Source organism: Phodopus roborovskii, unplaced genomic scaffold (assembly GCF_943737965.1).
Source record: "Phodopus roborovskii unplaced genomic scaffold, PHOROB, whole genome shotgun sequence".
In the NCBI taxonomy this organism is placed as follows: Eukaryota; Metazoa; Chordata; class Mammalia; order Rodentia; family Cricetidae; genus Phodopus; species Phodopus roborovskii.
Genome location: NW_026125495.1, coordinates 41,357 through 66,326, shown reverse-complemented (window position 1 = coordinate 66,326; position 24,970 = coordinate 41,357). Strand labels below are relative to the sequence as shown.

Sequence of the window (24,970 nt, the reverse complement as noted above, 5' to 3'; positions counted from 1 at the left end):
AGAGTACAAGCTGATCCTACATTCCAAACAGCTGGACAAAACAGCCCTACAGACTACAGCTAGGATATCTGAATCTTCTTCGAATCCCCCAAGACAGCGCCCCTTACCAGCAGGAAGTAGTTTGGAAAGAACGACGCCCAAATTCCCAAATATTGTGTATAAATGTTTGTTTTCATTTAATTGGACTTTGTTATATAAAATTAAATAAAAAATACTCTATATGCAAAAAAAAAGAACTTAGGTTCTTCTTAGGGATAGAACTTGGGTCTTCTGGAATAGCAGCAAGTAATGGGAACAGCTAAGCTCCTCTCTCCAGGAAACTTTTAATTAAAAACATTTATTATTATGCATGTGTATGGGGTATGCCACGGCACATGTGTACCGTGATATGTGTGTGGAGGTCGGAGGACCTTGGAGATTGGTTTTCTTTCCACCCGGATGTAGTAGGGTCCCTGCTATTTGTTGTGCTGCATCCCCCAGGCTTGATTGCTTAAAGCTTCAAGATGATTCTCTTGTTCTCACCTCTTGTCTCATCATAGATGTGCTGGCATTACTGATCTGAACCACCAGTCAGTGGCTACATCAATTGTAGGGATTGAACCATGATGTCAGGCTTGCTTGGCAAGAACTTTCATGAGCTGAGCCATTTTACTGTCCCCCCTATTAGTAATTCTGTGATAGTTCAGACAATTACTCTGAATTTATTATTTCTTGACATTGCATATGTATGCACAATTGTTAGCATGTCCAATGTCTCACTTTTAAAAACTACCTGAAATAAAAAACATATTTTTTAATAATAAAAGCATTTTACTAAATCTGTCTTACAGATTTCTTCTTTAAGTTAGTGCACTGAATGTTTGACTCATTTGTCCTTAAAAATGATATTAAAATCATATTATAGAATGTATATTTAAAATCAAATATATACATAGCAGTGCATTAAAACAATCACAGTAATTGTTGTCAAGTCAGAGAAGTTGATAAATTCATGAAAGAAGAGATATGTACAGCATCACATTAGTGCAGAAATCTAAATAGGGCACTACTACTTAAACAGGTAGACAAGCTGTAAGCGGCTTCTCCCAACAGAGCGCAGAATATACTACAGGTCAGCAGTTCCTAAAGAGAACTGAGGGAATGCAAGTGGGATTGGGAGAGTCACCTGTTAGTTACAGGACACTCACCAGAAGAAGGCCATGCCTTTTCTGCCTTCTTGACTCAATGAGAGTTTAAAGGGTCACCTGACCACAAACAGTCTTTAAGCAAATCAGTAGACTTGTTGAAAAGGCAAGAACTCTTCACAAGGTCTTTAAAACCATCAAGAGTTACATATGGGCAGTGTGTTGTGGTAGAGTATGTGCTTAGCTTGTGTGAAGGCCTGGGTTCAATCACCAGAGAGAAAAGGAAAGGGAGAAAGGGAGAGAAGGGAGTAGGGGGGGAGGAAGAGATAGGGAGAGAGATTGAAAATATTTTCAAGTAACTTCTGCTCTCTTAACTGCTATGAAAATATGATAATATCTGGTTGTGCTTATCGTTAAGATAAAATGCATGAAGAAAAACCACACTCAAACGCTGAAAGATTTGTGTGGCTCAGAGTTTCCATCCGAGGTTGGTTGGCGGGTTCACAGCCTGTGCAAAGGGAGAACATCACTGCAGGGAATACCTCGAGCATCAAATTTGTTCACCTCATGGAGGCAAGGAAACAAGAGAAAGAGGGAAAGTGTTACCAGGCCTCTTCAAGGGAAGTCCCTAATGGCCCAACTCCCTTCCTTCCCTGTGCCTCATCTCCGAAAAGTCCCACCCTTTCCCTAGGCTGGTGGCCCCACCTTGACACATGAGTTTTGAGGGGAATTTACGGTTCACACAGTAACAGAAGCTAAAAAGATGATGACATTCTTGGAGAATGAAAATAAGATACTAAAATAGAAAAGATCAACTTCAGTATAAAGCTGGTTAATAAATGGGGATGGGATTGGAGCCCAAACTTAAAAGATCAAGTTATGAAACTGTTGAGGACATACAGGAGAGAGATGAATAATGAATGAGGAAAAGCAGAGCAGTAATGAGTCGCAGCCAAGTTCTTCTCAATGACTCAAGGCCAAGCTCATCCCAATAGATCACAGCCCAAGGCCATGTCAGTGACTCACAGGCCAGTGTCATCTCATAGGTAAATTTCTTCAAATTTTCACGACATGAGGAAGAGCTAATATATCATTTACAAGTTTTCAGAATAAAAAAAGCAAAATAGTTTCCAGTTCTTTCCACACGATGAACATAACTCTTCTACTAAAGCTGCATAAGAAAATCAGAATGGCATAAAATTATGGGCAAGTCTCATTAGAGGTTTTTGATATAAAATCAATAACTTGAATGTTTACTAATACAATGGAAGCTGAATTCAGAAATATATTGAAAGAATGCTAAATTGTGATGAGCTGAAAAAAATTTCCTAAGAATCCAAGGACATTTCAGTATAGAAAAATTTCTTTTTTTAAAGTAACAACACAAATAGATCAAAAGATAACTAGAGAAAACTTTAGAGGTAGCAATCTGTAAATGGAACATGTACCACTGTGTTTGCTGAGGGGGGGGTTCCCCTACTAACTGTTCTAGGAATGACTGAAGAATTCCTTTACTCAGTAATTTCCATATTCTGTATGCAAGTACATACTTAATGGTAAAATACAAGAACATTGACATTTAATGTTTGCTATTCAATGGCGTTTTGTAGAAGTGCCAAGATGACCCCACAGGAGGGAGGGAGAGGAGGGGTACATACCAAATGGTATCTGAACAAGATGCACAGGGTGCTTTGAAAGTCCACTTGGCTGTAAGAAAATTGTACAAAATACAATAGCTTTTCTACATGTCAGTGTTAACTACTATAACATGTAACTGGTAAAAACTACATATAATGAAACAATTAAGAACACACAACACATCTAGTAATTAGCTTCATGAGAAATATGCAAAGTAAATGGAAAGTGTGAAAACTTGTTGAATGTCATAAAAGTTGACCAGAATAAACATTTCTTAGTGGGAAGCCTTGATATAGTAAAGACAAAAAATATTCCCCAAACTAAATGCTAATAGACTAATATTCACAGTGATAGCAAATTTAATTTCTAAAAAGAATATATTTCTTAAGGGAACTTGTCAAATTTACTAAAAAGTTCAGCTGGAAATTGAAATTTTAGTAATTTTTAAGATAGATGATAATATCTGGAGGAAAAACAAAAATGGACATATGCTCTTAGACGTCAAAATGCTCTATGAAACCAAAGTTGGGAGGGTGGTCTGCTCTTATACATTGAGTATATTAAGTCTGGTCAAATGTAATAGCATCTAGAAATAGGCATCCTACTGAAGTTAGTATATAGTAAAGGTAGCCTTTCAAGTCAGTTAGGAACTGCTGCCGTAGTCAGTCAATTGTGTGGGGGAGAAAATACAAGTTAAATACTAGCACTTGGGAGCGAGAGGCAAGAGGCAAGAGAGAGTTTGGAATTATGTGAGACCCTGTCCAAAAAACCCAGAAAATAAATAAAAGAGTAAACACAGAAGTCAGGTCATTACCTCATATAATTTACAAAAATAAATTCAAAGGATAGCGTATAAGCTATCTAATATTTAAAATATTAGAGAAAACATAGAAGCAGATGTCTAAACTCGGGCTAGATCTTTATAAAATGACACATCACACGGAGTCCCCATGACAGACAGGCACCACTGAGCCCTTTGAGCTCCCTAAGCCATCCTTGGGGCCGCATGTCCTCCCAGGGTGGGTGACGTGGTAGGCCTCTGCCTGTGCATTTCTCTGAGCTCTGTGTTTCCTTCTCTCCTATGCCTACCACAGGGCCACAGATTTCAGGGGGTATGTCACTCACGGATTACATCATCATGTTCCTTCACTTCACAGCAAAAGGAACTGAAGGTTTGGGTTAATAAGGAGGCTTACCTTAGAACACATGTCCTTAGCCTCAGACATTACCTCTGCTCTTGCAGTCTGTGACCTACAATCAGCTCATTGGTTCATATAAAGTAAGGAGCCTTTAGCAGGAGAGAAAGTCTGTGCCTTGGGATGTTGTTTTCCAAAACTTAGCAGAGGCTAAAGGCGTCTTAACTACAATAAAAATGTCGATTCAACTTGGAATGTGTACACTGCCATTTAATAAAAGTGAGGGACAAGTGAGGTTGGGTGCTGGCTGAGCCTGCTCTCTGGGCTCCTCTCTGGCTCCTGGAATGCCTTAGACTTCATGTGTCCCCAGGTGGTAGTAGGAATGGCATTTGAAAGTGGGTAAGAGGTCACAAAATCACAACAATGAGCTTTGGTACTTTTTTTTCTCTAATGAGAGGAAAGTTATTTATATATAAATGTAATTTCATAGCTTCAAACACAGTAAAATAGTCCTGAAATATCTTTTATCATAACTAACCGTTACTATTCAAAATGATTTATATTTATATTTCCAAGCTGAGTTGCAGGGGGGGAAGTATACTTAAAGAAAAATCTTCTGAACAAAGAAGGAGACAGGTGAGAGAAACTGTGGTTCCCATCAGATGTGAAAAAAATCTGGATTGGGGCCATATATCTTAAGAGGTCAAAAACAAAGGAACCCAGGAGGCTCAACAACAACTTAAATGAGAGCAGCTACACTCCTGACACCGCCGTGACAGGACCTTCACCCCAGCTAGACAGAACAGCAGCTCATGAGAGAGTGATGGGTGGGAAGGGAACAAAGCTCTGTGGATGGAACCAGAACAGTAAGTGCACATGGGAAACAATAATATCCTCAGGCTTGGCTTCAGCTGCAACTCAAGACAGCCATGTGGACCGCAAGCAGCCACGACAGCAAGCCATCAGCTTCACACTAGGCTGAGACATCACAGCAAAGGTCCTTGGCACCCAATGACTTCTAGCCTGGGATTTTACATTTAGAAATGGAGGACCTAGTAACACTTAAGGAATTCTTGCTCTGGCCAGATAGCCATTCTTTTTTTTTTTTTTTTTTTTTTTTTTCCCTTTGCCTTGAAGCCATATGACAAATGATTCTAAATTCCACATTGCCTTTTAATGGATCTGCTGTCTAAATCAATGTGGAAGCTGGAAGGACAGTCTCTGAATTCTGGCCCTTCAGGAAAGGGCAAATTTCGGGGTCATAATGACAGTCTTGGCAGAACAGGGCATTCCTACTCCAAACAGCCCTGCATACTGAGCCCTGTCCACCATCGCCCAAGTCTGGCTCGGCTGAAAGGACAATGCGTTCTTATTGCACAGGCGGCTATGTGAAAATGTAAGAGCAGTCTGTCCCTTGGAAACCTCATTGTGTGGATGGTCGTCTCCCACCACGTTCCAGTGTTTAAAATGTTTGGTTTTCATGTGAGTTCTCGGTGGTTTCATTTTAGTTTTTACATTCACAATACACTCCTCTTTGCATTGCAATTGCTAAACAATAACTCACTTCTTTATTTGAATGAAAACTATTCAAAGGCAAAATTTGTTTTATGACACTCATCTGTACAAGTGCTCACAAATGTGCATGTGTGTGCACGCGTGTGTGCGCCCCCTCCACACACTGTTTCCACCAGAAATGTTTATTTCTCTTACTGTATCGAAAATGTTCCAAATGTCAGCCATGAGGTAGTTTTTAACCCTGTCTGCAGTCCAACAATTCTGGAGGATACTAAAAAGCAGCAAGGCTACAAGGCCGGGGGAAAGATGCTGCCTAGTGTCTTGAGCCAGTGACGTTTAACTTCATTCTTGTTTTCTTAGACCCTGACCTTAGAAGGTGCTGATGGAGTGCCCCCCAATCTGAGTTCCAAGTTTAACCTAACAGAGTGCTCCCAAACAGACTTGGGAAAGTGTTCTTAACCTGACCTGATAGGGCACTCTCCATTTGGGGAAGTGCCCATAAGGAATTCCTTCCCAGAAGTTCAGGTGCCCTCAACGGCTTCTTCCTACTGGACCAGAAGGAAGTTCATGCTTCACTTGTCTGATTGAGAAGTCTCAGGTTTGTTAGAGGCAGAAGAGGAATGCTGCTGATGTTTAAACCTGAGACTAAGCCTCATCTAAGTAGCAGCAAATCGGGATGCTATTAGCACTGGAGTTTTTCCTGGTGGTGACCCCAGGCTCCCATGGTGTAAAGGTAAATAGAAGATGGTACTGGTCAATTTCAAAAGCGACTACACTCTCCCACATGCTCAACATATGTTGCTGCTACAAGCAAGTGCATGGGTGCACCCCACAGAGACTTGCAGCCACCACTGTTAACTACTGGTGATCTTCTACAAACCATTCCTTTTTCCTCATTATAACTGAAGATCATCTACAACAGCCATTAAAAGAAAGAAACTGGACCAGCAAGAAGGCTCCATGAATAACATGTTTGCCACTAAGCCTGACTATCTGAGTTTAAGGCCACATAAACATGGAAGGAGAGAATCTAGACCACAGAATTGTCCTCTGACCTACACACGCAAACACACACACTCATATACACACACACTCCCACACACATGCCTTGACTTGAATACACTTGCACAACCTATCACACAGAATAATAATACACGATTTTTAGAAGTTTCAATTAAATTGGTAGAAATGTGCACACACTCACTCTAGTTTGTCAAAAGTTCAACATTAATGATTCAAGAATTCTTAAGCAAACATCAATTAACTACCTGGAATTACTCAAAGCGATTAGACTAAGCAATTCACTTCTAAAATGCATCTTCTTGTTCCCTTGGTAGCACACAAAGCCATCTCCTCATCATGAAGTAAGAGGTTGGATTGGCAAGGGCCCTTTAGGAAAGTCCATGAGCACCTACCCCTTTAATGCTCCACACTGAGAAACTACATCAAAGCTGTGGCAGGGGACCAGTTCAGTACACAACTGCCACTTAAATATGCCACTCTCCCCCAACCTGAAAAACAAGGGAAAAAGTTCTGAGAAACAAACAAAAAAAGCAACTGCTTAGGGTAAACAAATTTATTTTCCCCTTTGCTTTCACGGTTATCAACAATCTAATAAATCATAGGCAACAAGAACATGACGCCTGAAAACTTCAAAGATCCAAACTATTCAGGGCTTGCAGAAAGTGCATATTTACCCAGAGTAAAACTTCTGTAACACCTTCGCTACACAGAAAATTCTAGATAGAAAAATACCTGTTGAATTTTAGAAATGAAGTAGGGAAGCAGAAGGGGAACCACCTATAACTAACTAATCAAGGAATGGGGACGGAGAGCAGGAGACAGACAGACAGAATGGGGGCAGGAAGGGGGCAGAGCACACGCCTCCATGTTCATTAAACAGAACATCTTATTTTCAGAGTCAGTAAGCATCTTCTGTTTACATCTTCCTCAATCTCAGGCTACACAGAGGCGTCAATGTCTCTTATTTAGTCTTATCTGTGTGCAAAAAGTTTAAGCAAAAAACTAAAGTTAGAATTAGTGGGGGTTGTTGGTTTATATTCCTCGTGCATAGAGGAAGGGGGAAGAAGGGGGAAAAAAGACTCTTTTACACCAAGGTTTGAATTTGGCTTGAATTTTAACGACATTTAGAAACCCTGGGGAATGAAAAAGTCTCTTAATGGAAACACTGACACGGTCTTAAACACAGTAACATGGACAAGCACATCCAAGGGACTGCCCCGGAGGTGACTGGCTGCTGTGGCAAGTTTGAGCATCAGAAACCAGTCACACTGGATTTGTTGATAGATGCCAGCAGAAGAATCAGGACAAAACACAGAGAATGCCTCTGCAGGGCCAAGTCTCCCACTCATAACCTGTCTTTAGTAGGAAAACCTGGGAAACGTTTCGCTTCTTCATTCTTACACACAGAAGAGAGGACACATAGGTTTCTGTATAACTGCCTCCTATTCTAAGATGTAAGTTGGAGTGAGGGGTGGGCAGACCCTAAATCTTTATCTGGGAGGCATGAACTCTAAGCTACACTCTCAACTCTGAACAGTCATTCTTACAAAGGGAAAACTTTGTTCTGGCTTCATGCCAGCGATGAATCAGTCAAAATCTCACTTTGTTTCTGAAGCCTTGTCTACAAGACTATGTTCTCTGTGATAAATGTGCCTGCTAGATGTTCCTTCATTGATGGATTTTCTTCAAACTAGCTAATCTTCCCTGCTAAGTACCTACGAATTCCTGGAAGTTTCTCTTTTACTTAAAATCAAATTATTCTCATTTTACAATCTCTTTTGAGCTTGATTTTATTTAAGCTTCGCCAGGTTTCAAAAATCTAGGTTTTTATTAACTGTAACTTATTCTGGGTCTTTTTCTTTCTCTTGTCATGGTGATAAAGACCAGTACACACCTATGCACATTTGAATGTCTGTCATGATAGACATGCTTAACATATTAAGACACCAACTAATTCACTTAAGAAATATTTATGTAGCAGATATAATACTATTTGAAGTGCTAGTGAGCCTATAAAAACTCAATCGATACAGCACCAATTCAGGACCGCTAAGAACTTGTAATGCACGCCAGGCAGTGGGAATCTGTACCTAACAGACAGAATGTGGCTGCATTTCAAAACACTCTGTGAACAGCAAGATGGCTCAGCTGGCAAAAGAGCCTGCACGTCACCCTTGGTCACCATACATCAATTTCTAGAACCCACATAAAGGTGGAAGGAGAGAATCAAACACACACACAGATTATTAAAAACACCCAAAATTTTGTTTGCATTCAGACAAGTATGAAATTAGTATTGTTGTCTGTTATAAATAATATAATGTAAAAATAAGACATATGTATCTGAACCAAACTCAGCTCTAACAAAACCTACACATTCTTCAAGCTAAAATGCCTTTCTGTGTTCACCTGCAAGTCATGCTGCTGCTGAGGCTGAGAGTCTCAGATCTTCATTTTAGCTTTCTTAGGTACCCATGAGACAACAAGAATCACTCAGGGAGTGAGTGAGTCTCAGTCTGTCTCTGTCTCTCTCTGCCTCTGTGTCTGTTTGTTGGTCTGTCTGTTTCACCCTCCCTCCCTTTCCCCTCCCTCCCTCTCTCCCTGCTCCCTCCCTCTCCTGCCTGTGTCTCTTTCAGTTCTTCACAATAGGGGGACACTTTGTGTAACTCCATTTTTATTTTCAAGTGAATCCATAAAGTTGATATAAATTCAAATACCAATCTGCTTAAAATTCCCCACATAAGCTCTGTGAGTCTGTAAGTTTTGCAATGATGGCTATTATTGAGTGTTTACTAAGAACCTATAGATCATCTACTGTTGTCATAATCTTACCTAATGATCACAATTTCTACAAATCTCATTTGAAATATTATTACTGTGAAATTAGCAAGTAGGAAAGTTCTGACTTTCAAAATCCATCAAGAAATTATTGCTCTTTACCCAAAGAAGTTAGGGTTCAGTTAGGGTTGTAGCAACCCTAAGGGTTCTGACTAGAAAAATCAGAATGGCTTTTTAGAAGCATTGTGGGGATAGGAGTGTGGCCCAGGGGTCTACTGCTAAAGGCCCTTGGTTTGATCCTAGCCTTGAATAAGAACTGAATGGAGCTCTCATAGGAGACAGGAAACGTAAGAAGAGAAGAGTCCTTAAAACACACCCTGAATGCAGTGTTTAAAACTATGATATCAGAGGAGCAGACAATTCTGTAGTTTTTCATCTATCCTTAAATTTATGTGATCTTAGAAGTTCACTCATGGTGACTACCTCCTTTCCAAGTGGTGTCTGATAAGTAAGGTATAAGGCCAAAAAACAACTGGGTAAACTTTAAAATATCCTTTAAATGCCACTGGCTGGATCTCACTATGTTCTGCTGTAGTCTATCAACTGTTACTGCCTTGTCAGGAAAGCATTGTTTTAAGTAATTCAAAATACAAAGCTCAACAAGAAGCAGGCAAGTTACAACACCAAAATAATAATGATAATGATAATGATAATAATAATGAACTAAAAATGCATCCAAAGCAGAAGGTGGCTGGCCAAAGCACAGGGCTCCTGGCACCCACACCCGATGTGGGAATGACTCTGCACAGGAGACCCTCAGACAGGACAGACTAGCTGTTGAAGAGAAGCACTCAGCAGTTGTCAGATTCAGAGTGTACTCCCAAGACGTTAAACCAGGAGTGAGGATACATCCTATGCTGACCCAGTAGTTTTCAGGGTTCACAAGCACACCTGGACCTTACTACAGACACCAGCTAAAATTCTAACACACAGGAGTGTGCAGGAAATGAGAGGGAAAAGAATGTCTTAGCCCTCCGAGCATCACCTTCAGCTAAGACAAATGCCCAGAAGCGGCAGCTGGCGCTCATCCTCCACAAAATTTTGTGGATTTCTGAGCAGCTCCACTGCCCAGCTCTCTCATTTGGCTCTAGCTCTGCAACCATGGCAGGCAGTCCAAAACAGTTCCTACATCTCAAAGTGTCTGTCTCATGTACCAAGAACATGGTTTCTTTTCGCTGTCCATCAAAAACTGCCCCTTTACTGGGGATATTCACCTCAGTCAAGTGCAGGAAAGGCTAAATATGATTAATTCACATCACACAGAGAGCAGTCCCAGAGGTCTGGCTGTTTTTCTAGGACAGATGTGACTAATTAAGTCAGCTTAACAAGATGAACTTGAAATGCTTGGCCTCTTGGGAGAAGGCTACATTGACAAATTACTGAGAATCTACTGACAGTGGGCTCAGAAAAATGCTTGAATGTCCCAGTCACTCCTAAAGAGATTCACTTGTGAGCTATGAACACTCACAAAGACACAGACAGACAGACAGACAGACACACCCTTTGTTCCCCAGCAGTGGAAAGCAGAAGTCCTTAAGTTTTATTTCTAGGCTTTCCTGATGTCCTCTAATCACAACATTTAGAAACTTCTTTCCCTCTTCCTGTACAGAAGAAAATTCAATAGATTTGGTCTTGAGGCATAAGACAGGCTTAAATCCTCTAGGCAAGGACCTAATGAGGACTTGTTTTATAAGGTGGCATAGTTGGTTGGTCTTGTGTGGAGAACATGAGGAAGAGAGAGAGCATAAGGAAGAATGATGTCTAGAGACATTTATCCTGATGCCTCAGAACCACCTCAGCACCAGAAACTTGGGTGCCACTTTGTGTTGGAGGTTTGCTCCAGCAAACATCTGAAAATCCCTACTCGTTTTAATTCATGGAATTTCGTCCCATGAACACACTGAGTGACTGCCTGCCTCCAGCGTCACTTAATTGTATTTAAAACATTGGGGGTTCTTGTCAGTTGTATTGGAAATGTTTCAGTGAATATTTACTGAGGATTTATTATGGCTTTGGCATAATGCCCAAGTCTGCAAAATACAGAGAAATAATGTTTACATAAAAACCAGCAAAACATTCATGCATTGACGGTTTCTGCTTAATAATCCACACACTCTTTCCTCCCTCTCATGATTAACAAGAATGGGGAAAGCCAGGTGTGGTGGTGAACAACTTTAATCCCAGCACCCAGAAGTCAGACAGGCAGATAGATTTCAGTGAGTTTCAGGCCACTCTGGTTTACAAAGAAAGGCTCTGTCTTAAAAGGAATTAGTGAAATAAAATTTCACCGGTGCCCCACAATCCTTCCACACACCAACTTTCACTTCAATTCCGGATTCCATATTCTTAATGAAGTATATATTCTTAAGGGGGGAAAAAGGCAGGGAGATGTAATTGTAATCACTGAGCCTAGAGAACAACCACACTTAGCGTGTACTTTTTTAAATGGAGTTAACGTCTTTGTATACAGAAGGTGAGGTAGGAGTGTGGGTGATTATCAGACTTCAAACATTTCTGTTCTGATGAGGAAAGAGACATAACCAGATGAAATGAAAGAATTTGGAGTCGGCTCAGATGCCAGGAAGCCACAGCGGTCACTCGGAAAGCACTCAAGGTAACCTGGCTATGAGGGTGCTATCCCTCAGTCCCTCTGAAGACAGCCATTTATTGTTTGGCCTGAACCTTTGCACAGCACTTTCAGGCCCTTGGACTCTCTCTTAATTTTTTAAGTTTGGACATTATGGGAAAAAATCAGGCTGTTCTTTTAGAGTTTACACACATGTATGAAAAGTTTGCGCGTCTAGGTTGCTTTCTCACTGACTGGGTCAGTGAGAATGGGCTTTATTTCTAGAGAGCTGGCAGGCGAACAGAATGGTGCTTAATATGGACCAAGTACTTTTGGAATGGTTTAAGAAAAACAAACAGCCCAAGTATCTCAGTCTGAAAAGAATCAACTGCAGGCACAGTGTTCCTTCGAACCGTTCTGTCACCTTTGAAGAGCACACATTTTCAAACAACATGATCGGGCATTTTACAGGCATATGATCTTGCTTTTACTGGGTAACATAAATGTGTTCATAAGAAACTTTTTCTAAATAAACAGTTGCTACCTAACTCACCTCATTAACTGCACTTTTCTTCAAATTGCATTTGCTGTACCTGTATGTGTATGTTTGTATTGTCATAGCTGTATGCCATGCTTCTGCAGTTTGCATAGCTTGAGCTGAAAAAATCTCCCAACTCACTCAGTGCTCTGTATCATAAAAAGACTTTCATATGATCTTAATCTGGTCTGGGATTAGAATTACATTACATTTTTTTAAAACAACTGAAGCACTTGATATAATTTCAAAGGTTCCAGAAAATGTTTAAACTTAATACTTAGTTACTCAAAGTTTGAAAAAAAATCAATTCATAATTTGGGGACACCAAATTCACTAAAAACCTAAATTTTTCCAGTTATTTGTCATTTATAAAACTTTCTTACTCATGAATTTATCATTTATTTTCAAGGCTAATATCAAGGCATATACACAGTTACAAATGGTATACTGTCAAACAATTGTTCGCAGCACTTCAGGATAGTGTGTGTGTGTATGTGCGTGTCTTTTTATTTTAACTTTTTCCTATAGCCATTTCCTCCTTCTGAGGCTGTTTTTGTATATCTGCCTGCTTGGGATTCTTTATGTGGGAGTTAGAGATGAAAATTGAAAATGTTGACTCAGCTCTTTAAGGATGTCCTGACACTTTTGGGATGATAATGCTGTTCACATCTGTAGACATTTGAGGAGATTTCAGGCTAATCAATCAGAAGGCAGTACTCAGTGTACTAACTGTGGATTCCTTCCTAAAACTCCACTGTTGCCAAGTCAGGCACCTCAACAATGTTAGTTTGTGTAGAGGTATGTAGTCCTTATAGCAAAGCCAAGTGTAATGTCACTAGTCAGTAAATGACTGGGAATAGTGGGTTAACTACTCAGTAAGAGTTAAACAAATACCCTTATTTCAAGGAGAGGAGCCCAGTAGTCAGAGAAAAGCCTGCCACACAAAAGCCACATATGTATTATGGGAGCTGATGGATAGGAAGCACCTTCAGACTCTATCTTCTCTTTCTGCCATCGTGTGCTTGGTGGTCCTCCAAGAAGATTACTTAGGTCATTCACTTCAGCTACAGGTTTCACCTTGTAGTCTTTCTAACTTGATCCCTGTCATATAATATACCTTGAAACATAAGTTTTATAATGTAAAAAAGACTTGAACTAAATCCTACTGGAAAAGTCTCCAGGGACAGAAAATTATCTGCCTCATTCTTCTCTAAGGTTATCATTTGGATATCACATCTGCCATGGTGTTGGGCACATGGTATTCAACAAATTCTTGGGGAAAATACTATTATTGTCAATGGTGGAAATGATTGGTGGTGGTAAGATAACTACAGGCAATGATTGGTAGTGGTAGGCTAACTACAAGCTATGATTGATGGTAGAAGGATAACAACAGACACTGATTGGTGGTAGGGTAACTATAGACAGTGGTGTAACTATAGGCATTGATTAATGGTAGGGTAACTACAGGCAATAATTGGTGGTGGTAGGATAGCTACAGGCAGTGACTGGTGATAGTAGATATAATCATAGTTCTGGCAGAGGCTCCCCTCTTGGAAGCTCTTGTATAGGCCCTGCTGTGCTGTTCAGCCAATGCTGAACCATTGTGTTCTTGGTTGGTGTTTTCATCTGTGGTGTAACTGGCTAGGCTGAGTGCATTCTTGTCTCCAGATCTAACATCAGGCTCATTCACCGGTGTTCCCAGGAGTCAGGTTGCATCAATACCAGATGTAGATCTCACCTATCCCTTCTTCCAAAGTATCCCTGCTCAAATACTCCTTAAAAGCAAATCTCTCTGAGCTAAAGTCAAGATAGAAATCTTCGCCAACGTGCTACTCCATCTGAATGCTTTGGACAGGTAGAAATCAGCTCAATATTTCTGGAATGAATATAAAAAATTTCAAAGCCATTTATCAGCCCTACTTGTACTTTCCAGGAACCAAAGTGAAATTTCCAAAGTAAGTGAATCCAGGTTTGTGTTTTTCTTTCTGAAAATGCTGGCACGTGTGTTAATTTGTATTCATTTCCTATCACTTCTAGTAGTCAAAGTATGTAAAAAGAAAAGGTGGTATATAAAACATTTGCATGGCTGGCCACAATCCAGCACAATCCTCCACTGTATGGATTACTCAGAAAGGGAGCACATACATCCTTTAAATATTGTTATCATCAGGCAAGTGAAATGGCTCAGAGGGAAAGAAAACTTGTTACACAAAAATGAGGACTTGAGCTCAGATCCCCAGCACCCTCATGAAAAAGCTAAGCAAGATGGGGCATGTGCCTGTAACCCCAGTGCCTAGATCCAGGTCCAATGAGAGACCAAATCTCAAGGGGATAAAGCTGAGCATGGCAGCACACATGGGTCCATACACGGTGAAGAATCTATTCTGTTGTCACATCACCATCATTAAAAGTATCAGTAAGAATGAAGACTCTTATCCAAATTATTACAGAGCAAAATATCTCAGGCTGAGACCATCATCTTCTAACAAATACATCTACTGCCAGTTTAAAACCAATCAAGAGCTTTATGTCAGAATTAATTACAGCAACCAATGTATCTTACGGCTTTCTTGTATTTGTTATAATAAATCCCCCTGCCACAGTTTTTTGTCTGTCTCACTCAGGTCACCGTCACTACAACAAAGCCTGGGCTTACCTGTGCGGTAGACAAAGTTGCCTTCAGCTTCTGATGATGACGGAGACACCAGCTCTTCTTCAAATTCATTGGAGCTAAAAGATCCAGAATGGTTCCTTTGCCTTGTCTTCCCCATCATGGCAGTGCTTGTGGCCATGACATGTCTCAAAGAGTCGTTAAGGTAGCGGTTCAACAAGCTGCTCTTGTACTTGGGAGGTGACACATAGTCCTCAGCCGCCCTTGACTCTGGTCTCACTCCAGCTTTTATCACTGAGCTCTCCCCTTTAATCACAGTGTGATGGGCAGGGGTGCTGTAGCCTGCTTCGTTCATGTGATTTCTTGGGGGATTTTCTCCATCTGAGGGGGAAAAAATATCACCAACTAGTACTTGCACATACTTTCCCTAGCCGCTCAACTGTCACACTTGTCATTAAAATATGCACAATGCAAGAGCGTATGCCATATTTAAGATTTTTTTTTATACATAAGGTTAATTTTTAGGTAAAAGGAAGCAGAAACCTATGTAATTGTTCCATAGGGTATTTATTTTTAATGAAAATGCTCAGTCACTCCCCCGCCCCACCCCATGACAAATCTATAAACAGAGGAATGGCTATAATCCTGTTGCTTTATAAAACTGTAAAGGTGAGGTTACCTCGGGCAATAAAAAACAAATCTGTGACACTACAATATCTTGTGGGGTCAACCACTAAGACAGCATCTAGGGTGGACCTATTACAATGGCAAAGCAACGACAGGAAAATAAAAAGCTGAACGAACCTTCCGAGCAGGAGTCGTCGCTGCTCACGCTGAGCCGCTCCGCATTGCCCTGCACGTACTTGTTGTATAACTTTATTCTTAAGGCCCAGCTTAAATCTGGCTGACGAACAGTGTTCTTCAGCCGACGTCTAGCATTAGCAAACCAATTTGACACCTAAAATGGCATTAGTTTTTCAATTAACAAAGCATTAAGACATGGCGATTACGCAATTACTTTCTCTTAAAGAATCCAAGACCAGGGTTCCTGCTATACACCTATGGTCTTAGGTACTTCGGAGACGAGGCAGGAGAATCTAGGTTTTGGGTTCAGCTTGGGGAATAGTGGGAAGCATCACCTCAAAAGAGATGGGGAAGGGTAAAGGAAGAGGGAGGTGAATGGTGCAGGAACCCACAAACCCAATGAGCAGAAAAGTTAACGGTGATGTTGAGTCGACCAACTTGTATTGCCCTGAGATTTTGAAAAATCTGAGGATGTGCCTGTGTGCCCTGTTTGAGAAATATCTAAGCTAAGGCACTAGAGACGCACACAGATGAAGGTCCAACAGGAAAACAAAAGGTATACCTAAGACTTGAAGGAAGGGAGGGTCCGATTTGAGAGTTACAGGCTTAGAGGTTCACTTTCAGGCTAAGCTGTGAATAGATGAACTGAAGAGAGTTGAGAGCCAAGCTTTGGGAGCCACTTAAGGAGACTGGACACTTAAAGAGGAGCTAGCAAAATGATTGAAGGTACAGTCAGAGGTAATGGGGAGGCCAGGACTCCTGCTTGAAACTGAAAGTCTACTGTTGAACACATCAGTAAAGGCAAAGAAGTGACATCTGAATAATTTTCATTCTTCAAGGAGCCATTGAGTTCCTAAAGGATAAAATGTCCTTTTTCTTAAAATACTATGCTATCAGTATATCAACAGCATATAGTTTTTACAATTGAAAAAAATTAAAGGACTATATTTGCTTTTAAAAATATGAACTATATAAATATCATTACTTTTTCTGTGAATTTGTCCAGAACACAAATTCCTATTACTATAATGGCTTGTGTGGCAATGTTTTCAGTGGAAGATTCTTCATTTTCTTTTCTTAGTCATACTATCAATATATTTAGGGTAGTTATAGTACAGTGTCAGTGTTATAAATACAAAAGAAGTATTATTGCAAATTGCCCAATATCTAATTATTATTAAAACTATATTGATTGCTCTTTAAAAAGGGAAACCACATTTTCCTCCTTGTCTAACATGTTATTTTTTTCACATAAAGTCATCATTGACTACACTCACATTACCCCCTTCTGCCTTAACAAGATGGCTCCTTTCGGTGTGTACCAGACCACCTCAAAAACCTTAGTTTTCATCAACTTCTATTGCAGTTAAACTGAACTACTATCACTATGATTCAGTGCTTCAAATTCTTAGTCTCTCCATCCTCAACACATAGGCAATGTCTAGGAGTAATTATCCAACGAATACACAGTGAGTAGCTATTGTATACTAGCTATGGTGTGATGTGCAGGCCTTGGCAAGGCCATATCAACACACACACACACACACACACACACACACACACACACACACACCTGAACCCCTATAACCATGAATAATTTGATACCCGGGGCAGTCATCCTCCATGGAAGCAGGGAGCCCTTGGTCTCTTCTTTTTCCCTCCCTCCCCTCTGGTTCTCTAACTCACTGCCCAAATTTTCATGAACTGAAAAATTCTTTCAAACTTCCCTAGTTTCCATTCTGTTCTCTTAAATGGATCTTAACAACCATTAGCAAATTCAAATATGATGCATTTTTTTTTTTACTTAATCAATTTACTTATTCAAGTCATCATTAACATCCTGCTGTCCTGTGACTCTGGTATAATGAAAAGTGGCCTGGTTTCCTATCATGAATTATCTAGAAATATGGTATGTCATGTAAAGTTAATTAATTCATTCCAACTTTTCCTGAACTCCGAGTACTTCATCCAGGGGGGGATGGGATGTAACACAGTGGTAGAGCACTTGCCAAGCGCATGCAAGGATCTGGGTTTGATATTCAGCATGGAAAAAAAAAAAACAGCAATTCCTTCACCTGCTGTAATAGATCAGACATTTCCTAACGTCTTTATCAACTCTAAAAACAGAGCTGTGAAACAGCCTTCACTGTCTACATGCCAGCCAATCCCTTTGTATATGGCTAGCTGTCCATCCTGCCTCCTACTCTTACCACTGTCCCTTCTAAATCAGTTTCATGTGAGGCCCATCTTTGCCCCTCTCACAAAGAGGAGGCCAGCCTGCATCTGCTCCTATATTCATAACACATTTCCCAGGACCCAGCACCAAACCCCTTTGGTTACATCTTTACTAAACAACATTTAATTCAGATTGCATCAGTTATATTTTAACTAGTGTTTACTAACTTGCATTATACCCATATGGAACAGTATAAAACCCAATTCTCATGACACTTCATATAATCAAAGTGGAATGGCCTGTCAGTTTAAAAAAAAAAAAAAGCCAAACATTAGTACACTATAAGTCTAATGTGTAAAATTGGAAGAACATTTAAATTTCACAGGGAATTAATTGGCTTTTCACAATTAGAGATCATCTACTTTTTAATGTCTTACATATTCATAGTTCTCAACCCATTATATAATGACATTAGGAGATTTTTCCAGAAATGTCAGTGATATTAACATAGGCTTTTTCTAAACTGGTTTCATAAGTTTGAACAACACCAAGTCTACTAGCATACATACACTGCCAGTATTTTATCACCAGAAACGTACAGTACAACTTAATAGTGAGGTTTAGATTGCAGTATTTAATATTGATGTTTTTGAACAACAGAAATACTAGTGGTTGGTGAATTTGTATATTTTTCATTTTTTCTCATTGATTTCATATAAATTTCTTGTGTCACTGACAGTAAAATATAGACACATTTTCTACAGTTTACATCTACTATGGACTCCATGTTGTCCTGCACATTCTCTTACCAAGGGAAGCTTCTGGAACAGAATTTAAATGGCAGAAGTGCCTTTAAAATGGCATATTTTATAGTGAAAGCTGAAAGAGCCAAATCTCTAAGAGCTGGAAGAGAAAACTGTTTTCCACACATCTTTACCAAAGGTGCTTGGATTTGTTGTGTGAACAGAGAAACTGCAGTGTGAAATCAAAGGAATGAACAGGAAGTTTTGAACATGTGAAATTAACATGCATACTCTGAGTTATTAGTGTAAATATTGGGCATCTACTTATGTATTTATAACACTTGGAATGACATATAAGGCCTCATTGTAGATATTGTTGAATATGTAACAAGTATAACAAGTATTACTCCAGAATAAATACTCATACTCAACTACAAAAAAAAAAAAAAACAAAAACAAAAACAAAACAAAACAGCTATGCCAATACTGGAAACAAATTTTTGTAATACAGTGATTTTTACCAAGTGTACACAAGCACATCACAGGAATGTAAAATTGTGTTACCAGAAGTACCAACACTCAAGCATTGTCCCTTGGTAACCTACACACCTTGGCGATAATACAGACATTCTACCTCAAATTACTTGTTAATGCTCCATGACAACACAAGCTATTCCTATTTCAGGAGTACAGAGCACATTTCTATATGAACAGTGTTAGTGATGGGAACCAGGCCCAGCATAAGATCCTGTTTGATTGACATCAAAGCATGCCACACAGAAATACTCTCCTTAATTTTGATAAAAATGCTTCTTGTGGTCTCATAGAGATGGCATGTGGCAGTAAGAGTTAAACACAATTATAGCAAATTAAAACCAAACTGTTAAGGTGAATGAATAATAGTAAATGAGAGTCACATAGTCAGTTCATTCATTTCTGTTTCATTTTCTCAGGGATGAAAAACTATAGGTACCAACCAATGTCCTCTGGGATTCTATGTATCAGAAAAAGTATTAAAGCATATTTCCATCTTTTTACTTCCATGCTTCAGGGGAGATTGCTGACTAGGTTTCACCCCTTCTCTTGGCAATTTAAGAGGAGCAAAGGAAAGGAAAAGTACAGTCTAGGAAAAGTTTGACACATACTCACAGGAATGTTAAATGCAAAATAAATACCCAAACTTAAGATATTTTTGTTGAGGAATAAAATAGTTATGGCGACAGCCTGCTGTAATAAACCGTGAGGAAGAAACAAGAGGAGACCCTATAGTGAACGAGAATCAAGAGCTCAGACAGAAGCAAGGGCAGCTTTTCTCATCTCCCTGCAGGCACACACATTGGTATGGTATATATGGTAGACAATTAGAAAATAAAGTGAGACAGACTTGTGCATGTTCTGAACACTCATGCTACAGGATGGAGCTGATAAGTTGCGTGTTCTCTGCTCTGTTCTGAAACTAAAACCAGAGTTCAAGACATCCTGTAATTGTCAGAAAGACATTCTGGAGAGCTATGTGTGACTCGGATGCCTTTTCCCAGAAGGAAGCTATTTGATCTACAGGCATGTAGGGCTAGTGTGCTACATGGAAAGAGTCATCCTATGGGGTGAACCCCATGAGTAAGACATGACCACTCTTCTCAAGAAGCTCACTCCACAGGATAAAGTGACTCACAGGGACAGCTTGACTCAGGACACGGAGGAGTCTAATTTGCAAGAATCAAAAGCTTGACTCATACCACAGCTCTATGCTTTTTCTTTAGAAGTGTAAAGTATTTGCATAATTTATGCAGTTCCCATAAATCTGGAATATGCTTTGGATGTCTAATTCATTTTTGACTTATATAAATTCCTATATAAATGCATGTGTGGGTATACATCGAATATTACATCCATCTTTTGCATATGCCATTGTGTACAGTTGAAAATAACTGAACCCAAGATGAGTTATAATTAAAGTTCCTGGGTGGTAATTTTATGCATTTCAAGTTTTTCCACTGATCATTTTAAAATTTAAGAGATTTATCTTACTGACAATAATAGAAAAGCCATTGTTATACATGTATCATCTTTTATTGCAATCCTTGCTACAATTAAGAATTATATATTTTTATGCTCTGAATGCTATAAAATAAAAATTTTAAATGGTAATTTCACAGAAGTTAGAAAAATGTAATAATGCTACCAAGATATAAGTGTGAAAGCAGTTATTTATATAGAAAACTGTCATTACAAGTGGCAAGTAACTATATAACTAAGTTAAAAGTATAACTGTATTTCAGGTCACTCAAGCTAATAATTAAAATATAACAATTTAAATTTCTGTCATATAACTACAAATGTTGCTTTTTAACCACCAAACACTGTTTTTAAAAACATGTAAAATAGACTTGCTTTACATATGAGCAGTAGCAAAGCCACGTGATCAAGCAAAGTACTGTTTTTTAGTTGAACTTACTAGTAGTATCCAAGCGCCTCTGCAAGCAGGCATATATCCAGGATAAGTAACAGGCCTGTTTAAGTTAACATTGGAGCATATGCATTTATTTTCATAAGTCAAGTTTTTCTGATTGTAATAACTATTTAGAAACTGCTTTTGTAAGGTTCAGAGTTTTGTGTTAAACAGATCTCAAGCCAAGAATACAGAACTAGTTCTTGCCTCCAGTGCTGTGGCAAATCACCATTATTACAATTTCCTGTTGATAGGAAGAAAAAGCAGATGGTTTTCTCTAAAACTGTATTCTGAAAATGAGCAGAAAAATACATGTTGGAACTTTGTGGGGCCTTGCTACAAGTCAACGCAATGCTTTGTCATACTTTCCAGTAATCCCTAAATGAAACTGCAAATACTCTGGAAGGAGATTTTTATTTTATCGAGTGCAATTTTATCTTGGATCTCGAAGTGTCCTTTTGTTGTTTGTTTGACAAAATGCGTAAACTTTCTCGCTTGTGCTACTGTAGGATATGGAGTTTCCAGGTTCTCCTGTGACCTCCTCTTTCTGAATCTGTTGTTTACACAAAGCTTTATATCTCTATGTTCAGTAAAGAGAACTTTGGTGTGATGGAAAAGCATTTGATTCTACCAAGGTCTTATCCTCAGCAACCCTGCTCCTTGGTAAAACTGGTAGTAACTGCTCTGTACCGACGGTTTGGGGGAATAGCAAATATGATTGTGCTCAGAAAAGCTAATTAAATAAAAAGCAGAGTTTGTTCACTACAAAAGAAACACGCTGGCATGATTTCTCTAGAGCTGACAAAGTGAACTGGCCGCTCACATTCTAGGATCTTCTCTCCTTAGCCAGGAGAAAACTAATGATGCGCTGTGGCTTCCAGCTGTGCCGGGAGGAGGCAGCGTTTAAAAGCCACCTTTACTGTTTTCTGGCTTACCTCTGAATAATGGTTATTTTTACTTAATCTGTATGGGGAGCTTTAACTTGGGTCCAATAAGCACCGCAGGCCCAGGCTTCTCAAAGCTGAACAGGCAGCTTCAGCACCACCTGGGAACTTGTTAGAAATGCACTTTATGGCCCCGCCCCAAAGCTACGTAATCAGGAAAGCTGAGCAGAGCAGGGTGCAACAATCTGTGCTCCAAGTAGACTCCCTGGTAATGGATACACACTAAAGACTGAAAATCACGGTGGGTAGCACCATCCTTACCCATCATGACTCCTGAATCCAAATTCCTACCCATCTTCTCACATAGCAGCAGATCTTCTATCCCCTCCACCCCAACAGCGCATCACTGAGACTCCTTCCGGCCCAATCATTCGCACTGATAGGGGTGAAATCTCTTTTCCACGCACCACAGGACCTGTCACCTGTGCCTATCCCCCATCCTCCTCGGAAACAGAAGGCAGAGAATCTGGACCCGCCTTTGAAAGCTGAGCGCCATCCTTCCATCCTTCCTAGTGAGAGGAACCATGGTGATTCTGCTCCTCGCCCGCTGGCAGCGAAACGAGAACCCGGTTTAAAGAGTCTTACCTGTACTAGCGTCATCTGTGAACCGAGGGCCAACAATATCTTCTCGGTCTTCGTGGGGTACGGGTTGTCACGATGCTTATAAAGCCACTGCTTAAGAGGCCGTGCCATGTCTTGCAGGGCCTGTCGCTTGTGCCTCACCTTCCCTCCATTCTGCCGGGCCCTGGGTCATGAGGAAAGGAGAGGGATGTGTTAGTGACACCTTTTGGGTGGCCTGAAGGACCTCCGTGATAGGTCACATTTCTGCGATGTCAGCACCCAACCTGGGCTTAAGCGAACCCCATCCCCACCGATCCAGGGTGTCTGTCCTTATGCACCTCAACTCTGAGAGCCCCCCAGTCGGGGCAAAGCAAGAAATGGAAACTCCACGACTTCTCCGTGGGAGCACTAGTTCCTGTGCATGTCTCTGAATAGCCTGCTGGTCTTGGGGTCCTGTGCCAGTGAAGCCTTACATTTATATTGAAAGTGGGGAGTTATCTTGATCCCAGTAAGGCAGTGTTGCAGGGGTAGGGACAAACATCACGTGGTTGGAAAAGTGTTCTCTAAACTGCAGATCTGGACCCAGAGCTAAGTGACCCAGGGCATTGAGCGGCCCTGGCCTCGGGAGGAGGGCCGCCCTCCAATTTCTCTTGCTCAGGTCCTGGGGCTGCAAGTCTCCAGTGGTCAGAGAACATACACTGGACTGCAGAAACAAAGCAAAGTATGATGGTTGCCTAGGTTTCTGAACTCTCTGATTTCGTATGATGCTCTTATGGAGAGCTAGGAAAACAGCAGACCCTACAAAGCAGTCTAGGACCTCTTTCCCTCTTTAGGAAGAGTGAAAAGTATGAAACGTCGTCCCAGCAGGTAAAGGTTTGTAAAAGACCCTGAAGAAAGCCGACTTCCAAGAGAAGCAAGCAAAACAGGCTTCACTCTAGAGCCGATTTGGGGTGATGCGCTCCCGAGAGGTTCCGGGAGGTGTCGCCCCTCAACTGCGAGCGCTCCAAGCCCCAATCCCCGCTCGTGCGCCTGCGTCCCTGCCTGCCGGGAGTCAGCTTCTTCGAACCCTTTGAAATGCAATTCCAGCCGCGCCGCCTGGTTATAACAGTTTGGGGAAGCCTAGTCTCCATTAGTTAGTATTAGTGCGGCTAAACAAGCAGCTTATGCTGTGGTTCAGGAGGAGGTCGGCCCCTTTAGGAGCCTCTAGGACCTGGCCACGCGCACGCTGCCCTACAAGGCCCGAGTCTGGAGCCGATGGTTCACCCCGGAGCTCCTGGGCGACGACTGCCCGCTTACCCCCAGAAACCGAAAGCCAGCAGGTCCGCCGCCTACTCCTCCGGGCTCGCCGCGGGCCCCGCCGAGCTGTGAGCATCAGGAATGCCTTACGGGAACGACCTAGACTCAGGCCAAGGGAACCCCGAGGCCAAGATGAGATCCTCTGGCCACAGAAGAGGAAGCCCCCGAGGCCTTACCTGGGGCCCGTCTGTTTGACTTTATCCAGTCACAGAGCACAGCGCTCAATCTGCTCTGGCGATATGCAGAGAAAGCAAGAAACTACACCAGCACTGGGCGTAGGGACTCGGCGCCAACTCAATTTCCACCAAGACTCTTTTGAACTGTTCTAAGAAATTAATCCCTCCAGTTTTGAGAAGGTAAATCTTTAAGAACTGGGCGTACCAGTCCAGGAGGAATAGAGCTGTCCTCCTGGGGTAAACTGCAGACTCCTGATCCTCAGATCTTAGTCTGTACTTTACATCCCCATCCACCCCCCCCCCCCCGCAACTCGCTGCCCCTACCCCTCCGGACTCCCGGGTGGGCACCAGCCCCAGGGCTTGAGCATACCCGGTCCTCCGGTGTCTCAGGCTGAGGTTGTCTTTGAGGGGCGGGCCATCTGGAATGCCCACCTCCGGGCGTGTGTGTGGATTGTCCAGGACACCACCATAGGGCCGGCTGCCACATTCCCGCTCTGGGGTGCCTCGGTCCTCAAAAAGCACGGCTCCCCCGAGCTTGTTGAAGACGATGGTGTTCATGACGCGGACTGGCAGGGACGTGCAGCCTTGCTGCAGCGCCTCCGGCCGCCAGGAGCTCCGCAGCAGGGCTCTGATTCTAGAAGATCAAGGTGTATCGTGTTACTACTCCCTACTGTGCCCAGGTTTCTGCAGCTCAGGAGCCCTGAACTTGGTGGGGGCGGCGGGGCAGCTGAGCTGAGGGACAGGGCTGTATTGCTGCTGGTAGACCAGTGAATACTCTTCAGCACCTGGCTACCCACACAACACTCCTGGGACAGGTCCCTGCCGTGTC

General features: G+C 41.3%; 1 protein-coding gene across 1 annotated transcript in view; it reads right to left on the bottom strand.

Annotated features, from left to right (window-relative positions):
* The window catches only part of LOC127215881 (homeobox protein Mohawk), a 66,432-nt gene extending 41,722 nt beyond the window's left edge, over positions 1–24,710 (bottom strand). The window contains exons 1-4 of the mRNA XM_051176353.1: positions 24,512–24,710; positions 22,694–22,853; positions 15,797–15,950; positions 15,038–15,373 (exon numbers count right to left, since the gene is read on the bottom strand). Coding sequence (XP_051032310.1) covers positions 15,038–15,373; positions 15,797–15,950; positions 22,694–22,853; positions 24,512–24,699 — 838 coding nt within the window. The 5' untranslated portion in view covers positions 24,700–24,710. The remainder of the gene's footprint in view (positions 1–15,037; positions 15,374–15,796; positions 15,951–22,693; positions 22,854–24,511) is intronic.
* Positions 24,711–24,970: the final 260 nt, after the last annotated feature.